Here is a 17766-nt window from a genome sequence, read left to right as displayed (position 1 = left end):
TGCTTTGGCATGTTCTGGCTCTGCATATACTCCAGGACGGTGTGCGCGGTGTTCATAGTGCTCATAATTGCCTCAGTGATCTGAGTGAGCTCCATGATCCCAATGCTATGGCGTCTGGGCTGAAAAAAGGCGCGTAACTATTGTCTGACAGAGGGAGGGAGGGATGAGTAATGACATGGCTTACAGGGAATTAAAATCAACAAAGGTGGCTGTGCATCAGGGAGAAACACAAACAACTGTCACACAGAATGGCCCCCCCCAAAGATTGAACTCAAAACCCTGGGTTTAGCAGGCTGTTGATTTCACAGAGGGAGGGGGAAGCAAATGAATACAGAACAAATCTGGTCCATCTATCTTTTACATGTTAGGCTAGCAGTAGACGGTGCAGCATGACTGATAGCCATCGGCACCTTCTGGGTGCTTGGCAGAAGATGCTGTATTACGACTGCTAGCCATCATCGTCAAGACGGTTCAATAGGACTGCCAGCAGGACTGAGTCTCCAGGAGACTAAACATGTCTGCCCAGATGCCTCTGACCGAACTCACTGAGGAATATGGCGACGATGGATACCAGTCATAATACACCATCTACTGCCAAAAGGCAATTAGCTGCTGCTGTGTAGCAATGCAGTACCACGTCTGCCGGCACCCAGATGACATATGGTGACAGTCAGCTGAGCTGAGCGGGCTCCATGCTTGCTGTGGTATGTTGTCTGCACAGGTAACCCAGGTAAAAAGGCGTGAATCGATTGTCTGCCATTGCTCTGATGGAGGGGGAGGGGCCTGATGACATGTACCCAGAACCTCGTGTGACACTGTTTTTGCATCATCAGGCATTGGGATCTCAACCCAGAATTCCAATGGGGGCGGAGTCTGAGGGAACTGTGGGATAGCTATCCTCAGTGCAACGCTCCGGAAGTAGACACTAGCCTCGGTACTGTGGACGCGGTCCACTGACTTAATGCACTTAGAGCATTTTATGTGGGGACACACACAATCGACTGTATAAAACCAATTTCTATAAAACCGGCTTCTATAAATTCGACCTAATTTCATAGTGTAGACATACCCTTAGTTCTAAAGCCTTTTTATTTCAGAAGGCCATCATTCTGCATTACCAAACTGATTCCCCAGTATAACTGCACAGGCCACTTTCATTGTGTAACATGTATATTACACTTAATCAAAATCTCTAAGTCTTCTTGGCTTTCATTCTTGCTAATTTGATATGGAGGAAATCTTGTCTATTGTGGTGCTGGTATATGACTACTAATATGCTGAGGACATTCATACACTGCTCTGGTCAACTACATGCACTCTTTCCTCCACTTAAGAAAGCATTTGATAAAGCTAAATTGTACAGTACTTTTACAAATGTGTTTAAGTGGTACTAGAGAGACAAAGTTGGTGATATATCTTTTATTAGACCAATTTTTGTGAGAGAGACAAGCTTTTGAGCTTACACAGAGCTCTTCATTAGGTGGTACTGTCATGCAAATAAGACTCAATTCTGCAATATCCTGTACAGTATTTGTACAGCCTCTTGTATAGTAATGCAAAATTCTCACAAAAGAGCACCTGTTAGAAAGTGAGTGTACACAAATTCCAGGGTTAGACTTTTAGGTAGGTTCTACCCCCTCGTAAGAAAGCTAAGCAGATAGCTGAAACAATTACCAAAAATGAGCAATCTACTTGATCAGTAGTGCATAGGAATGGTTACTATCAGTTTCTTCAGTGACCTCCATTCAATTCCTGTTGGGTAGGCTACATGCCAATTGCCACCCTTGCTAATAACTTACAAAATCGCTTCAAGGTAACATGAATTTTACTCCTCATTCAGGAGAGGGAATTACCTTATCTTTAGAAAATATTTCAATTTTCCTAAGCAATGCTTTTATTTACCAATTTTGTCCCCTCAGAGAACCAAGTATAGAAGTCTGATGAAACTATAGCTTGTGTTATTAACCAGTCTTGCCATTTAAGTATTCTGGACAATGTTGCATGACAATTCCAGTTGCATATCATTAGTTTTCTAGTGCCCACAGCGTACCTTAATCTAAGATACTGATAAGCTCTTTCACACCTATCATGTCCGACAAAGAATAAGAACTTGAAAATGAACAGAGGATCAACTGCAAACTGAATTGTTAGTCATGAAGTAGGACACTTCACTAGCTTGGACTACTTAAAGAAAATGTATTCTCGCCATCTTTATTCATTTTTTGCTACCATAATTACTCCAAGCAGGATTCTTATTCAAGTGAATTATCTTGAATTCATCAAATACCATAATAAAGTTCAGAAACCAATTTCAAGTTAGGAGATTAGGAAGTAAACAGCAAAAGTATTTTTTTTCCCTACAACAGTGTACTGGTCAGGCCAATAAACCCTTTTAAAGGGTTAAGGAATAGTTATAAAGTGATTGAACTCTGGGAGTCAAGAGCAACTAGCTTGACACAATACAGTTAAAAACATGATCAAAAATTACCACTGCTAACACTTGGATTTTAAACTTAAAATTAAACCAACTTTTATTTGGAGCACCTATGAAAATTACAGCACTTTTACTCTTTTGCTGTTAAGTCATGCCAAACTACAACTGACACTTATGCAGCACAGAACACTTCAAAATTACATTAAATACTCCAAAAGCAGTCTTCAACACCTCAAACAATTATAGTTGGTATTTTCCCAAAATGTATAACAAAACAGGTTAAGCTGCTTGAATGTGTCTACAGTTAGACCAAATTCAGTGTATTGAATAATTTGTAGAAAGTTTCTTCCAGTACTGTAAATGTGTTGAACCTATTACAATTGATTGATTGGGGAAACAGGTTCTCCTCCCCGCCCCCAATACATGGCTCTGATTCTGCAACTGGCTGCTAACAGATCTGTGTCCACATGGAGTGCCTATAAAGTCAGTGGTGCTCCATGTGGGCATGCAAGGGGTCTGCCCATGTCCAGTAACTTGAAGGATTAGGGCCCAACACCGTTAGTCTTAGAGGTTTTACAGCTACTGCCTTTGAATTGCCAAGTAGTTGTATGTAGTTAGAATGTCCCAGGTGGCCACAGAAGAGTATTTTGCTTTATTTTTTTTTTTTTTTTTTTTTTTTTTTAAGTTTGAGGCCAAATAAATTAACAAGGAAATGAACACAAGAAATCAAGAACTACATTGGTAAGTCTAAAAATCACAACCACTTAAGTTAGAATCTCTCTGACCACTGTTTAGTTAAGTGCACCAACTCAATTCTAAACACGTACCAGGTTAATAAAATTCATGCCATTATAGGCATCAGTTATTAGAAACTGAATTCAAGAGTAGCATTCTCTGCTGTAATCATGTTAGATTTCTGAAACATCTGTCCTCATCTAATCAGTTTTAAAAAAATTAAGTTTTGAATACTTTTTCCTCCCTCTCACACTAACAGGAAAAATGGCTCCCCTTCACATCTATATTTTCTGGTTTTGTTGTGATAAGAGGGAGGGGTCTATAGCCCAGGTAATGTTATGATCTACAGAAGCAGTAGGTCAATACATTTGAAGATAACTGGATTTTTTGTTAATATCCACTAAACCAGCAACCTGACATTAAAAAAAATATTCAGGAGCATGCCCAATTCACCAAATTTATTATCTGTTAGCATATTATGCATCTCTGGTTATATGCTGCTCAAAAGAAAAGCAAAATAAGACCATGAGACAAGCCTGTTGTATTGTAAGTCAGATAAAACCAATACAAAACATGAGGTGATGAGGATGTACTGCTAAACTTACTTTTCGTTTTGTGCTTGAGATCACTAAGCCGTGTTCTGTAACTTCATTTATTTGGGAAAGATATATGAAACCACACAATTTAAAACACACTTGCAACTATCTCTGGAAGCCTATTTTCTAGTTGAATAGCAAATATTCTTCTGCCGTGTTTAACTGATAGCTGTACTACACTTAGTGAACACAAACTTGACATCTTATCCTGAAGTAAAGCAATAAGGTGGCTTTATGCAATTAAAAAAAGAATATGGAGGCTTCTATTTGCTAATATTCATATAAAAGCAGAACTTTAAAACGTAGTGTTAGCTAATAAGATGTCTAAATAGTTTACTACAAATCAATACCACCCTGTAAATACCCACTTTATTAACAAAACAAGTGCCAAATCTCATTACAGGGTCCAAAATATCTGAGAAATATTACGAATTGTTACCTTTATGTCTAGACTTTGCAAGGCTAATCATTCATCTTCAAATAAGCCCGACAATGTGCAAAAGTTCCCAACATCATGTGCTAGGAATAACAAGTGCTATTCAGATCAAGAGATTCTACTGAAATCTCAAGTCTAAAATATGATAGCGAAGTCAGTCTCATACTTTGGGCAGTCACAGTGAAGATCCTGAACTCTCAGTTTCTACATAACCAGTTTCTTCCCTGCCACAAGTTAGAACCTTTGCCCTCTTCTCAGTGATACTAGGCAAAATATATTGCCATTAAAGACTTGGTTGCATCACTGCTTACAGTATTATCAAACATACTAAATGTAATTTTGTTTAAATAGTCAGATAAATAATCCTCATCTTGTTACCTGTACAATTCTCCTATTCATACAGCATTATGTTCAGAAAGTGCTTCCTGTGAGAACTGCTTCAAATGAATGAATTAACCTTGCAAAAATCTTAACTTTCCACAATATGCAATTTGTTGACCCTGCATTGTGCAGTCCCATATTTACAAAATACTTAAAAACTTTACATCTGTCTTTTACCATACAAAAAAGTGCAATTCTCTCACCCCATCTTGTGGGGCAACAACATTCTTCATAAATTCTACAGAATAGCAGCCTATGATAAGCAAATAAGGTGCTTAGCTTATGCCCAGGATCTAACTGGTTAAGTACCACCAGGCAGTACGTTTTATATACTGGCAGATTCAGTTCCTATGCTACTGTCGCAGTGGTGCTCCAGCCAGGTTTGCAAGCTCAATAAGAGCCAGTGCACCATGCAGGCGTTCACGCTGCTCCTGAAGGCGACGGCGGGCAGCTGAGGGAGCACTATTTTTTTCCTCATCATCCTCTTCATCAGACTGAAGATATTCCAAGGGATCTTGTTGTTCCTGGTCAGCTTTCTGAGCTGTTTTGCTTTTCAAAGTAGGAGTGCGCTGCTCTCTAGTCTCCCAATATCTGGGGAGTTAAAGTTTTACATATTTTATAAGCATCATCCAACTTGCACAACAAGTTTCATTGAAAGCTGACAAGAATCTTCCAAACTAGAATCTTAAAACATGATTGGATCATTCATTTCATTCCAATTGCTAATTTCTCAGTCCTTCTTTTGTAGCATTTAAACAAACAGAAAGCTTTCCACCTCAGGAATATGATGTCAAATGGTATTCAGCTCCCTGTCCTCACACACATCTACAATGCAAATCCTTTCTACATGTAGTTCCCACACCTCCATCATAGATTCTAAGGCCTGGAAGGACCACTGTGATTATTAAGGAGATCAGACTAAATTAACACAGGACAGAGAACTTCCCCGAAATAGTTCCTGTTTGAACTAGAGAATATCTTTTAGAAAACACTCAATCTTGATTTAAAAGTTGCCAGTGATGGAAAATCCACCACAACCCTATGTACACTGTTCCAAAGTCAGGAAGATAGGGAGTACTGTTATCCACATTTTACAGATAGAAATTTTAATGTCTCAGAAACTAAGATTAAATGACTAATTTAGAAGTCTGTGGCAGTCAGGAACTGAATTCAAATCTCAAGTCCCAGTCCACTACAAGACCTCTCTCTCCAAAGAGTCAATCAGCTCTTATTACACCTACCACCACCTTCCCTCATACATGAGTATTCAACAGCATGAACATTGCAGCACCAAAGGACAGCACTGTATTAACAGCTTCTGCAATAAGCAAAGAGCCACACAAAGGGGGAAATCGTATAGAGAAGGGAGAACAGGTGAGAAGGCAAGAGTCCATCCCAACGAGAAAGAAAGCTGAAGCAACTACCACTAGAGAAGTTAATTCTAACCTCTGGAATTTAAACAAATAGCACACTAGGGAACAGCTGAATCATTCAACCTGAAGAGAAAATGAAGAACAGAGGAAGTGTGTTGTATTGTCTTTAGAGTACAATAAGTTTATAGAGCATGCAGTAGTAGTACATTCATCAAATGAGACATCTGTGTAACCATGGAGGGAATATTAAGAACTTTCTGAGAAACTGTCACGAGAAGTGCCTTAAAGAAGAAGTTTGACTTGGGGTGGTTGTACCAGTGAAAGGTACCAAGTCAGTTTCTGATACTGATAATTTTAATTCTCTCAAAGGCTCTATGGATTAACCTTTGCTAGATTAACTCTCTCGTGACATAGCTGTGAAGGAATCAATACATTCAAGAACTGCAAGGTAAATACGACCCAGAGAAATAACGACAGAATCTTTAAAAATTGTTTCACATAAAAGTTGTATAAAAAGTATTGTAATTCAAGAGGAATTTAAAAATAGTCAGATGACAAAACACACCATGAGTGTAAAAGTTTTTGGCTTCCATGGACATTTTTGAAATCAGTGCTCTCAGCATTTTAATAAATAATTCTAGACGGTCACAGCTTAAGAGAACTTACTTTGCTAGCCACTCAGCAACAGCTTTATTGTCAGCTGTTTGTTTTTTACTCAGTCTGCCTGTGGGTTCTTCTCTCTTCAGTCTTGCATAGGGATGCTTGGGGCAATGACGGTTTGCATGTGTGAATCTGCTTAAACATCCTTAATAAAAAAGCAAGGACAATAATCAAGAAAAGTAGTTGACCAACACGTAAGCCCAAAATTTAAAAAAATGTCATTGTTAAATTAACTTTCTTCCCTCTCTAAAATCTGGATTCAATTTGGCATAGAATGCCCTATAATCAAAAATTAAGTAATTGTTTAAACAACCTGCTTATACTTTTAAGAACTTTGCTTTTAAACTGACAAATGTTTGTGTTTGCACATAGATTTATTTCCCCCCCTTTTAAAAGAGCATCTAAAATTGAGATCCAGGGCACATGTGGATGGTAGTACTAATACTACAGCCAAACTTGCCCACGCTCTGAATACTGCCAGTTATATTCTGATGGCTTACCATTTTCTGAGCAGACGAAAGGCTTTTCTCCTGTGTGAAGACGTTGGTGTGTTTTGAGCTGCCCACTCTGAACAAAGGCTTTCCCACAATCTGGATAGTCACACAAATAAGGCCTTTCACCTAAAAAAAAAAAAAAAAATTGAGTAGAATTTTAAGAGTTAAAAAGTCTGGACACCATCTAGTGATGGTCCATGGCTCAGTGATTCTGCTCAGGATCCCCTAAATCAAAGATGAAAAAAATAAATCCTTTGTGGAAAGATAACCATAGCCCAGAAACTGCAAAAATCCACTTCCACAAGGACATCAAACTGAAATTTAGTCAGTTGAGTTCCTGTTTAAGTAGTCTTAGGTGCTACACTTCCCCTAATTCTCCTAACAATTGGGATTTTACAATGATATTTTGCAATTTACACAGCCTTTCCCATGTTACTACGTGAAGAGACCCACACAAATGAGAAACAAAGTGACAATATAAAGGAATAATAAACTGAGCTAACACAAAGTAAACAGCAACTAGAGGAAAAATATTCTCTCAACCTTCAGTTGCAACAATCTTAGGTGTTACTTATAACAATAAGTAATTTTCAGACAGAAGGGAGATGTGAGTGTCCCTAATACAGCAGAAGTGATTATGTTGTGGTAAAATGGAGAAATCCTCTTGGATATTAAGCACAACAGATGTTTATATTATGGGGTGACCGATTTAATCTTTGTCTAGCAGGGGTAGGGCTGGGGGGCTTGCGGAGGCTACAGCCACTCCAAAATTTGGCTTAGCCCCCTCACCCCTCTCAGAACTGGGCACCTGGCCAGCAGCCAACGATCTCCAGACACCCAGCTGCTGTCTTGGCTGCTGTCTCCCCTTCTTTGGGAAGCTGATCCATGGCTGGCAGAATGCTGTGGGAGCTTGCCCAGTGTTAGAGGTGGCTGTGCCTGAGTGGGTTTCCATTGAGCTGGGGGGACAGGGAACCTGTCTGTGCTGGTGCCTCTGGCTCAGGTGTGGGAGCTGCAGCTGCTGCACTGAACAATTGTTCAGGCTCTTGAGTGCTTGGCTTAAAGAGACAGCGCACTGACACTCAGGTGCACACAATCTCCCATACACTTCCTCCAACACATATTCTCTCTCACACACACATATAGTAGTAGTGTTATTTCTTGGCACTTCCTGTCGAAATGCACATATATTCTCTAATTTTATTCTTTCAAAGTTCATTAAGGATTACAGTACTGTTAAATTAGTTTTTTGACTGGACCGTGCATTTCATAATTGTATTTCTCTTATGCTTAAATTTAATTCTTTGAGTAGTGAGTTCTAAAAATACCTAACCTGTCCTGGCTGGAGTAATTATCATTACTACTTTTACCTTATTGTGCTTTGTCATTATTCAAAGTGGTACAATCAAGTGTCCTTCTAGAATGTAAATTTAGCTTGTACTCACTCACTTTAGCAGTACAAGTTTAAAAAAAAAAAAAACACATTAGCTAAACAACTTTAAACACTGCAGATGAAGGTCACTTATTTTCAATTTGTATTTTTAATTATTTTAAGTTACTTTACAAATATGTGTACGAAAATAAATGCAAGTTCTAAGTCTGATACTAATAGTAATGGAGTCCAATGTTAGTGAATCACATACACCTCTACCCTGATATAACGCGAACCGATATAACACGGGTTTGCAGTAACGCGGTAAAGCAGTGCTCTGGGGGTCAGAGCTGCACGCTCCGGCGGGTCAGCGTGTCTGGCTCAGACACGCTGCTCTGAGCGGTGTGTTAAGGGTGGGCAAGCGGGATGAGGAGGCGAATGGGGAGGTGAGCGGCAGGCAGGAGGGGGATGAGTAAGCGGGAAGACGGCGAGCAGGAGAGTGGTGGTCGGGCAGACAGGGAGAGGCGCACCGAACAGACAGGGAGGAGACTAGCAGGGAGGCGAGCAGCAGGCAGGTAGGTGGGGGTGAGGAGGCGGGCGGGAGCACTGGGTGAATGGTGAGAAGACTAGCGGGCAGGCTGATTTGTCCTGGGCCCCACACTCCTCTAGGAACAGCTCTGACACGCTGCTCTGAGCGGCGTGTTAAGGGTGGGAGGCGGGCAGGCAAGCGGAGTGAGGAGGCGAATGGGGAGGTGAGTGGCAGGCAGGAGGAGGGTGAGGAGGCAGGCGGGCAGGAAGACGGCGAGCAGGAGAGTGGCGGACGGGGGGAGGCACGCCGGACAGACGGTGAGTAGATTAGCGGGGAGGTGAGCGGCAGGCAGGCAGATGTGGAGAGGAGGTGAGCAGCGGCCAGGAGCGCTGGGCGGATGGTGAGGAAACTAATGGGGAGGCTGACTTGTCCCAGGCCCCGCACCCTTGAGGGACGGCTCTGACACGCTGCTCTGAGTGGCGTGTTAAGGGTGCCAGGCCGGGCAGTTGGATAAGGGGCAGAGGGTCTCACGGGGTGGTCAGGGGACAAGGAGCAGGGCGAGTTTAATGGGTCAGGGGCAGGAAGTAGGTGGGGGGGGTAGAATAGGGGGCAGGGCCAGGCTCTTTAGGGAGGCACAGCCTTCCCTACCCAACATAACACGGTTTCACCTATAACGCAGTAAGATATTTTGGCTCCCGAGGATCGCGTTATATCTGGGTAGAGGTGTGCATGATCGTGATCGGTAAACATAAATGCCAAAATAATTAGAACAATTAATTCCTGTTCTTAATAAAAGGGGGAAAAATCATGTTAAAATTAAGTAAATGTTTTTAGTGGAATAAAAAATGACTAAAATAGAGTAGATAATAGCAGTAACACAGAGTATGTCTGTTAGAGAAAATAAAGATAGCGTTCAAATCATCTAACTTGTGTTTCAGATATCTGTGTTAAGGCTCCAAAATTTATACCTCAAGGTTTGGGATTCTCGCTATATTATGTCCTGATTGTTCTAAACTTACATATAAACTTAAAATATGGCTTTAATTTGTGTGTGTATTTTTTTTCCCTTTCTTTATATAGGAATTAGATACACTGCTCCTATCAGTTAATTTCTAAGTGATCTGCCAGAAAAAAAAACAACACCCCCACAAAACCCTATAGTTTTCAGGTGTCTAAGTAGCCACTGGAATCGTAGTAAAAGTTGCCCCCCACCACCACCACCAAAATCTGAAATGGCACCCCTGCTTCCTCCCTACATGGTTCACATCCCCAGAGTGCGACTCCCTGCCTGCTGCATCTGCACATGCTCCGGCTCAGGCCGACAACATTTCGGTTTGCAAACTGGTTATAGACGGAGAACAGAGCAGAAGGTGTCCAGGTAATGCCTTCTATAGCACCTGTGTGCTCAGTTACCTCTTTCTCACACTGAGGCCCCCTGCTCCAGATTGAATTGTTGTATCATGGCTCTGAGTCTCCAAATATCTTAATCTGCCATGTGCAAATGGCTAAATTTTAAAATACAGTACTTTCTCCAATTTAAGGTAATTTGCTATTAATATTTAACCAGTGATTCCCCCCCCCCCCCCCAGAAGTTTGCATTTGTTTATTTTTTATTGGCTTAATTATTTTTCCTATTGGTTTTCTGTAAATAAATGTTGCACAAGTGAGCTACTTTAGATGAAGTTTAAAACCAATCAATTAATCCGTATATATTTTTATTCCCCTTCTGAGGATAACATGCACTTAAATGTTTTGTTAAAAAATAAATAAGCATGTGTGCCCACAAAATGTATAGCACACCCCACCATCCCAATTTTCATTCTAGTCCACCTCAACCCCGCACTGGGAAGAGGTTGGAGCAGCCCCTGTTGTCTAGTACATGAAGGACGGCACTCTGTTGAAGTTATGTTCTAAATCTGTAGTACAGTTCACAGTTCCACCTCTAGGTGATACTCAAATACAAGACGCAATATTGGCCAAAAGAAACGATTGCTAACATTTCAGAAATAAGGCTCTGATTACAATTGAAGTTAGGAGTCTAAATACCTTTGGGGATCTGGGGCTAAGTCCCTAGGGCCAAATCCTGAAGTCCATACATGGAGCCAGATCACCCTTGATCCATGCACAGAAATTCACAGATCCTACCCTTTCAAAGAGAAAACGGGGTTGTGCAGAGCATTGCCTGGACTCATACAGAAACAAGAGCTTGATATGGATTTGGATGGAGTGACTTGTGAATGGGGTTGGCAATATGCTACTCGTATTAAAGGACAGAAGCGTTCTTGGATCCATTCTACCATTGGTTGAGTTGCCATCTGACTGCTTAGTAGTAGCTGCCAGAGGTTTTGGAGAGGCAGGAAATACAGCTTCGGACTGTAGTATTGCTTCCCCTAAACCTCCACAATGAAATTTGAAGCAAGGCAAGGTTCACTACCACAATGCAGTTCTAAGTCTGATACTAATAGTAATGGAGTCCAATGTTAGTGAGTCACATACACTTCTACCCCGATATAACACGGGTTTGCAGTAACGCGGTAAAGCAGTGCTCTGGGGGGTGGAGCTGCGCACTCATGCTATATGCTACTCATGCTACCCTTTACAGAGCCCCAATAGCTAGGGATAGGAGGGGCAGTTCCAGGAAGACTGCAAAAAGAACTTCAGAATTTCTTCTCTTCCCAGCTATTTGCTGCCTGCTGTCCACAGAAAAGTGTTAAGACCTTCAGTTATATAGGCAAACTACCACTAAAGTCAAGGGGAGTTTGTCTAAGAAAGGACATCAGGATTTAGAGGCAGAATATTAGGGCAGCTGAAGAAAAATGTGCAAATAATAAATACAGCTAATAATTTCTGCCTTTCTGTTCTACAGTGAAATTTCAAAAGTAAATAAAATGGGCAAACAGTCTTTTTGTGAGATGTAACTGACCAAATCTAGTACTGTAGTAAATCTATACAAGTCAATGGAGTGTCATCACCAGGGATAAATCTTACCCAACGAGTTTTCCATTAAGACAATCTGACACGGTTAGCACTTCAGGGATGGAAGTTTAACATTACCAGGAAAATGAAATACAAGAACATCTTGTGTGTGTGACCAAAAAAGAACAGAGAAATTGGTGTTTAATACTGGCAGGCAGGCAGAATTGCCTTATTTGATCCAGAAAAAATAAACCACAGGACGCAAGTTATTTTGGAGGTATTATCAAATATCGTGACATTTTATTGCAGAATACAATGTCATGTACATAAGAAAAATCTGTTAAATTATGATTAGTATAAGGGAACAATGAATCTCGCTTTTCAAAAGCAAGATGGGTCCAGTTTGTCAATGCATAAGGTTTTAGCAAAAAATTAGCCATTTTTCTGTAACACTCTTACATTATTTTTCCCCCAAAAGATGCAGTTAGGTGCTAGTCATGTGGTCAAAGGTCTGTGTTAAGATAGTCAGCAGTTTTTTCCTCCTAATAGCAAGAACTGAGCAAAACAGAGCAGCTAGATAAAGAAAGTTTAAAAAAAATCTGATCTCCCTTAATCTAAATGCATGTTAACTTCATAATTATTAAATAACTAATCCTAAAAAGAGATTTTATCCTTAAATTTAAGCCAGAAACATATTTTAGCATCAAATAATAAATACAAAAATAAGGGGTGGTAATGAAGAAAATGAGAGTGGGCAGGGTCTATTTAAAGCTAGTAAAATTTTTTTTTTTTAAAGCTCAAAATAATATATACTTTGTCTAAAGCTCCCGACAATTTTATAGATTTATTTTCCTTCTCTGCATTCACCCTTACCTCGTTGTGTGAAAGACCCACACAAGAGGGAAACAGAAAAGAAAGTGAAAAGTACTGTCAGCTATATAGAGTAAAACTTAAAAACAAACAAAAAAACACAATCTCTTCTCTCTTTTTCAGTTACCAAGTGTAACATGTAACTAAAGCAGAGGGAAACCTCTCTAAATGTTTCTTTTTACCACAGCAATACTGGTTGCTCTGCCACAGTTACTCCAGTATAAACACAAGCAGTTACACAAAGATGACATTTTTTTGAATTTTTGACCATACTAACAGACCTCAGGGAAAAAACGTAGTCCATTCAATAACTAGACCAGAATACTAACTGTAAGAATGAGAAGTTCCAAGCTAAAGTCTTAACTACTTGATAAATATGTTTTCTATGCACAACATTACATTCCTTTCACTTACCGGTGTGAGTTCTTTTGTGTGCCTGTAAAGATTTCTCTCGTGGAAACACCCTGTTGCAGATGTTACAACGGATTCGGCTGGATGAATGCTCTCCCTCACTTATTAGATCTCGCACTGTCTCTGCTCTTGGTCGGCCACGTCTAATACCATCCTATTAAAAAACCCACACTATTAAGAAACTGCACCGTTTGTTTAAAAAAATATCAATATAGTACTTGCGGACACAAATGATTCAGTCCAAGGAAACTTTTCTAAACAGGAGCAACTTTTTCGAAAGAAAGTATGTACCAGCACATCAGGAAAATACAGTTGTCTTATAGCTTTTATTTTCCTCCATCATAGTTATTCACCAAGCATTAAAAGAACCACATCAAGAGATTATTTAAATCCATAGCAACTATTTTTTTCCTGAAAACAAGTTAATCACAAAGCTCCAGTTTAAATGCCATTTTTAAAGAACACAAGTAATTAGATACTAGAAACATGATGTCATTGCGTAAACACAACAATTGCATTCAAGTTACACACACACGTAATGAAGAGTGAAAGAGCTGGACCCAGGGATTACATAGATTTAACATTAACTCTTGAACCGGTTTGTCTGAATAACCATGATGAACAATTGTTTAAAAATAAGTACATCATGAAAGAACAGCAAATATGAAGTCTGGGAATATCTGGCACCCTAAAGTATCTTATTATGGTAGGAGTCACCAGATGGCTCAATTACATAGTTTAAAAAAAAAAAAATGTTCTCGGCATATGAGCTCTGTTCAGTTTTCAAATAAATGTTACATTGTTATTAATTTTGGAATACAATTTCTTTCTGGAAGAAAGCAGCACAATTTGCTCTCTGCCTTAATCTCTTTAAGGTAAGTAAATTCTTGGGACAGAGTTGCTCCCTGGGAACCAGGCATTGGTGTTTGGGCTTAGATTCCTGAAAAAGAGGATTGCCTGTGCGCTGCTTGAGTACTCTTAATGAATATAGTGTAAATAAAAACCATCACTATTTTCATCTCCTATGATGAAACCTACTTGCACAGCACTATCATCTTGGCAGAGGGAAGACTATTATATGATCTAGAATATTTTGGAAAGACTTTTTATAACTTTTAAAATATATTAGACTAATCTAGCTCCTATCTTAGGGAGCATCAGGATTGAGAGTCCCCTCCCGCTAAACCTCTCCCTTTCCCTACTACTGACAGCATGAAATTTATTATTGAAAGTATTAAGGCCATTCCAACTTTGGATCAGTTAGACAGCGCATAACAGAACAAGAGGCAACATCTGTCAGGACTGAACAGCTCCACTTGTGAAAAAGGAAAGATAACTACCACATCATGCATAGTCCTCTTAGCTGACATTGATTTGAGCACATTTTAAAACTTCAGGTCCAGAAAAGAGGTGGCAATAGCATTTGTATGAATAAGTAATACACAAGAAGTCTTGGAATGCATTGTTCTGAGACCTATGCAACTCAACTAAGTTGCTATTTACATTTTTATCACTGTAATCCATATTTTTAGTAATGCCCACTTTGGAGGATTCCTATTTTAACACTGGGACATAAAAAAAAGAGATAAAAGATTGTTTTAGAGGGGGCTGACTCTTGAAAGAACTCAGCCAGCCAGCCGATTTGTAGAAGGGTCACGTATTTAAATATCTACATTCCATCAATTGCAACCAGGAGTTTAGAGGAAGTTTGAACGCGACAAAATTACCTCCTCACACTTTACACTTGGCACGTGTTGCAGTACAACAGAGATCATTAGCTGCCATACAGATTCAGCTGTTACCAAGGCTGAGGGTGGGAGGTAAGGAGCACAGCCGGACTCTCAGGGCCGGGCTGGCTTTGTTGGGTTGGCAGTTTGGAGAAGCATTTTTACGTGGAAGCTGAGCATGTGGTCTGGGATCAGCGAGACCCAGCTGAGCATTTGTACAGAAGCACTGCGCAGGGCGGGGCAGCACTACAGAGGCTGCAAAAGGCCACGTGTTGCAAACAGGTGAGATTCCACCACTGTAACGACCCCCACACCCAGGTTACTGAGGGGGTGTCAAGTCACTGGCCCACGTTCCCCGCAGCTCTGCTCCGAGCCCCGAAGGTCCAGACTGCAGGCAGCCCCGCCCCCGGCCGAACCCTAGGCTTACAGGCGGACAGTCCGCAGCGCGCCTGCGCAAAGGAGTGGAGCCGGAGCGCTGTCGCGCCCTCCCCAGCCAGCACGTGACAGAGGCAAACGGCGAGCGAGCGTCTGGCGGGTATAATTTTGGCGCGCGAATGTGTCGTCACCGGCGCACAAACCGCACGCGGAAGTGACTTCACTTTAAATCGGGGGTGGTGGCCATAGATTCACCCTTTAAACCCGACAGACGCCCTGCGCAATGTCCACTAGGGCCCAGCGGCGGCAGCGCCTCCCCCTTCCCCGCTCTGGCCCAAAGCTCCTATCGGCCCGGCGAGGGTTTAACCCTATCGTGCCCAGCTCCCTGGCATATTCCCTCCGGACTCACCTTCAGGTGGCTGCCGCCGCTATCCGGGCTGCCCGCCTCCTCATCCTCCCCGCTGGAGGTTCGGACCACCCCGCCTCGAGGCTGCTGGACGGAGGAGGGAGCGGCGGCGCTACTGGGGCTGAGGGTCACGTTGTGCGCGTTTTCCCCCCAGCGCCAGGGATACACCATGAAGTCACTGAAGCCAGGGCTGGTGGGGACGGGCGGGGCGGGCGCCGGCTCGTCGCCCCCCCGGGACGGTTTAATCGGGGTGGTTTTGATAACGGAGACTAGGACACGCTTCGGGGAATCCTGGCAGAAGATCACCGGGGGCGGCCTCTCCGCCATCGCGAGCCCCTCGCAGGCAGCGGGGCGTGGAAGCTCCGTAGCGGCTCAGGCCCGCTCTCCCGGGCGCGGAGATCTCACCCTACAGCCGCCTGTCACCGCCCGATCCGCCTCAGCCACTCATCGCCGGCCGGTCCTCTCCGAGTCTCAGCGTTTCCCCTCCCGCTCCGGCCGCCGACCTGCAGATGCGCCGTGTCAGCGGCGGCCGCCGGCCATGGCAGCAGCCCGCGGAGACGCGGCCGCACCTGCGCTTCTCTGTTTGCGGCGGTGTCGGTTCCACAACCTGGCCTCGGTCACAACAGAACCCGAGCCGCCGCCGCGACCCCTCCGAACCTGCAGGCAGCCCGGCCCCTGCCGAGCCCAAGCTTTTCCCGCGTTACATTTCGCGCCTGGGCGGAACCAATCACCGAATCCCGTTGATACATAATGGAGTGACAGCCAAGTCCAGGCAATCACCTGTGAGAAAGTGGCCGGTCACGCCCATGTGGGCGGGACTAGGTCACATCCTGGCTCCGCCATTGGCTAGGGCGCTCTCCGGCCAACAGAATTCGAAACTTCTTGGGATCGCGGGCCAGCGGCGGCGAGCCAAGCGCTGCTCCGCCCTGCAGTAGGGGCGCCTTTCTGAAGGAGCTGGTCAGGTACTGATTGGGCCGCTGAAGGAAGGAGGCGGGGCCATCGTGGCGTTATGGTGGGCTGTAAAGAGGCCGGGCCGGTTGCGGCGTTTGGCGCGCGCTGTTGTTGTCTTATTCTCCTGACCAATCATGGAGGCAGAATACAGTTTCCCGCGCGCTTTCACCATTTATGACGCCTCTTGCTTTGTGTCACCTGTTCCTCTTAAAGGGGATAGGCGGAGCTATTGCTGGGGCCGGTGGCGGCTCCTCTTTCTTCCTCCCTCCCTCCCCCAGTGCCCTGCCAACCATCGACCGCCCGCTCCAGGCTCCACCCCCGCCTCGCTCCGTGCCAGGGTCCCGCTTGCTGCTGCGGGCGCAGCCCGGCTCTCCCGCGCTGGGCTAGGCACCGACTGGCCCGTGGGCCGCTGCAAGTCCCGGTACGTACCCGGCCCAGCGGGCGGCCCGCATACAGCCCCGGTGGTGCGGGGGTCGCCGCGTCTGCTGACTTCGGGCACCTAGTGCCCCAAGCAGAGTGGCAGCGCCCCGCAGCAGGAGACGTAACAAGCACCGCGGGCGCTCTTCTTCTGATGGTACCCTTCGCAAGCTTTTCTCTGCAACCTGCAGGGCTGAACCTGACTTTCATTAGACAAACGGGCAAGCCGGACCCTCCCATGATGCTCTCAAAGCTGGGAACTGGGGCTTGAAGAGGAGGCCCTGGCAGGCTCTGGTGGGCCGGCCGAGACTGCTGCCTTCTCCGCTCTGCCTAGAAAACAAAGTTCCCCGAGGGGGTATTTGTTAACATTGTGTTTGCCCCGAGACATGGAAGGTGCATTTTACAACACTGTTAGGGCTTCGTTTAAAACAAAATTTAAAATCTTAACCAGAAGAGTAAAATAGTTACCATCGAGATATTGGTTGATGCAAACTGCCCGGTCGTTGTAGATGCTTCCATGCAGAAGTGGGTGTGTGCTTTTCAAGTGTCAAAACCATTGTCCTGGGAAAGCAGCATTATCAAAAGGAAAAAAATCTGCCTGTGCTTTGAAGACCCTGTGCTCTCAGCTTAAAATCAAATATCTCACCACAGTCAGAGATTGCATTTTAAAGTTATTCCTGTTCATA

At 43.3% G+C, this 17766-nt stretch overlaps 1 protein-coding gene across 1 annotated transcript; it reads right to left on the bottom strand.

Annotated features, from left to right (window-relative positions):
* Positions 1 to 3089: 3089 nt before the first annotated feature.
* Positions 3090 to 16886, bottom strand: ZNF367 (zinc finger protein 367). Its single transcript, XM_034774712.1, has 5 exons — positions 15716 to 16886; positions 13208 to 13358; positions 7116 to 7235; positions 6622 to 6760; positions 3090 to 5173 (listed from the first exon to the last, which is right to left on the bottom strand). Exons 1-5 carry the CDS (start codon positions 16037 to 16039, stop codon positions 4936 to 4938), a joined length of 972 nt encoding a protein of 323 aa, XP_034630603.1. The 5' UTR covers positions 16040 to 16886; the 3' UTR covers positions 3090 to 4935.
* Positions 16887 to 17766: the final 880 nt, after the last annotated feature.

Source organism: Trachemys scripta, chromosome 6 (genome assembly GCF_013100865.1).
Source record: "Trachemys scripta elegans isolate TJP31775 chromosome 6, CAS_Tse_1.0, whole genome shotgun sequence".
Lineage (NCBI taxonomy): Eukaryota > Metazoa > Chordata > Testudines > Emydidae > Trachemys > Trachemys scripta.
The sequence above is the reverse complement of the archived record's forward strand: the minus strand, read 5'-3'. Positions and strand labels throughout refer to the sequence as shown.

Excerpts from the sequence above, each read along its gene's own strand:
- ZNF367 (XM_034774712.1), bottom strand. The coding sequence starts at position 16,039 with ATGGCGGAGAGGCCGCCCCCGGTGATCTTCTGCCAGGATTCCCCGAAG. Across the intron at positions 13,359-15,715 it reads GCGGCGGCAGCCACCTGAAG|GATGGTATTAGACGTGGCCG; the intron begins GTGAGTCCGGAG and ends GTTTTTTAATAG. Across the intron at positions 6,761-7,115 it reads TTTCGTCTGCTCAGAAAATG|GATGTTTAAGCAGATTCACA; the intron begins GTAAGCCATCAG and ends TTTTTTATTAAG.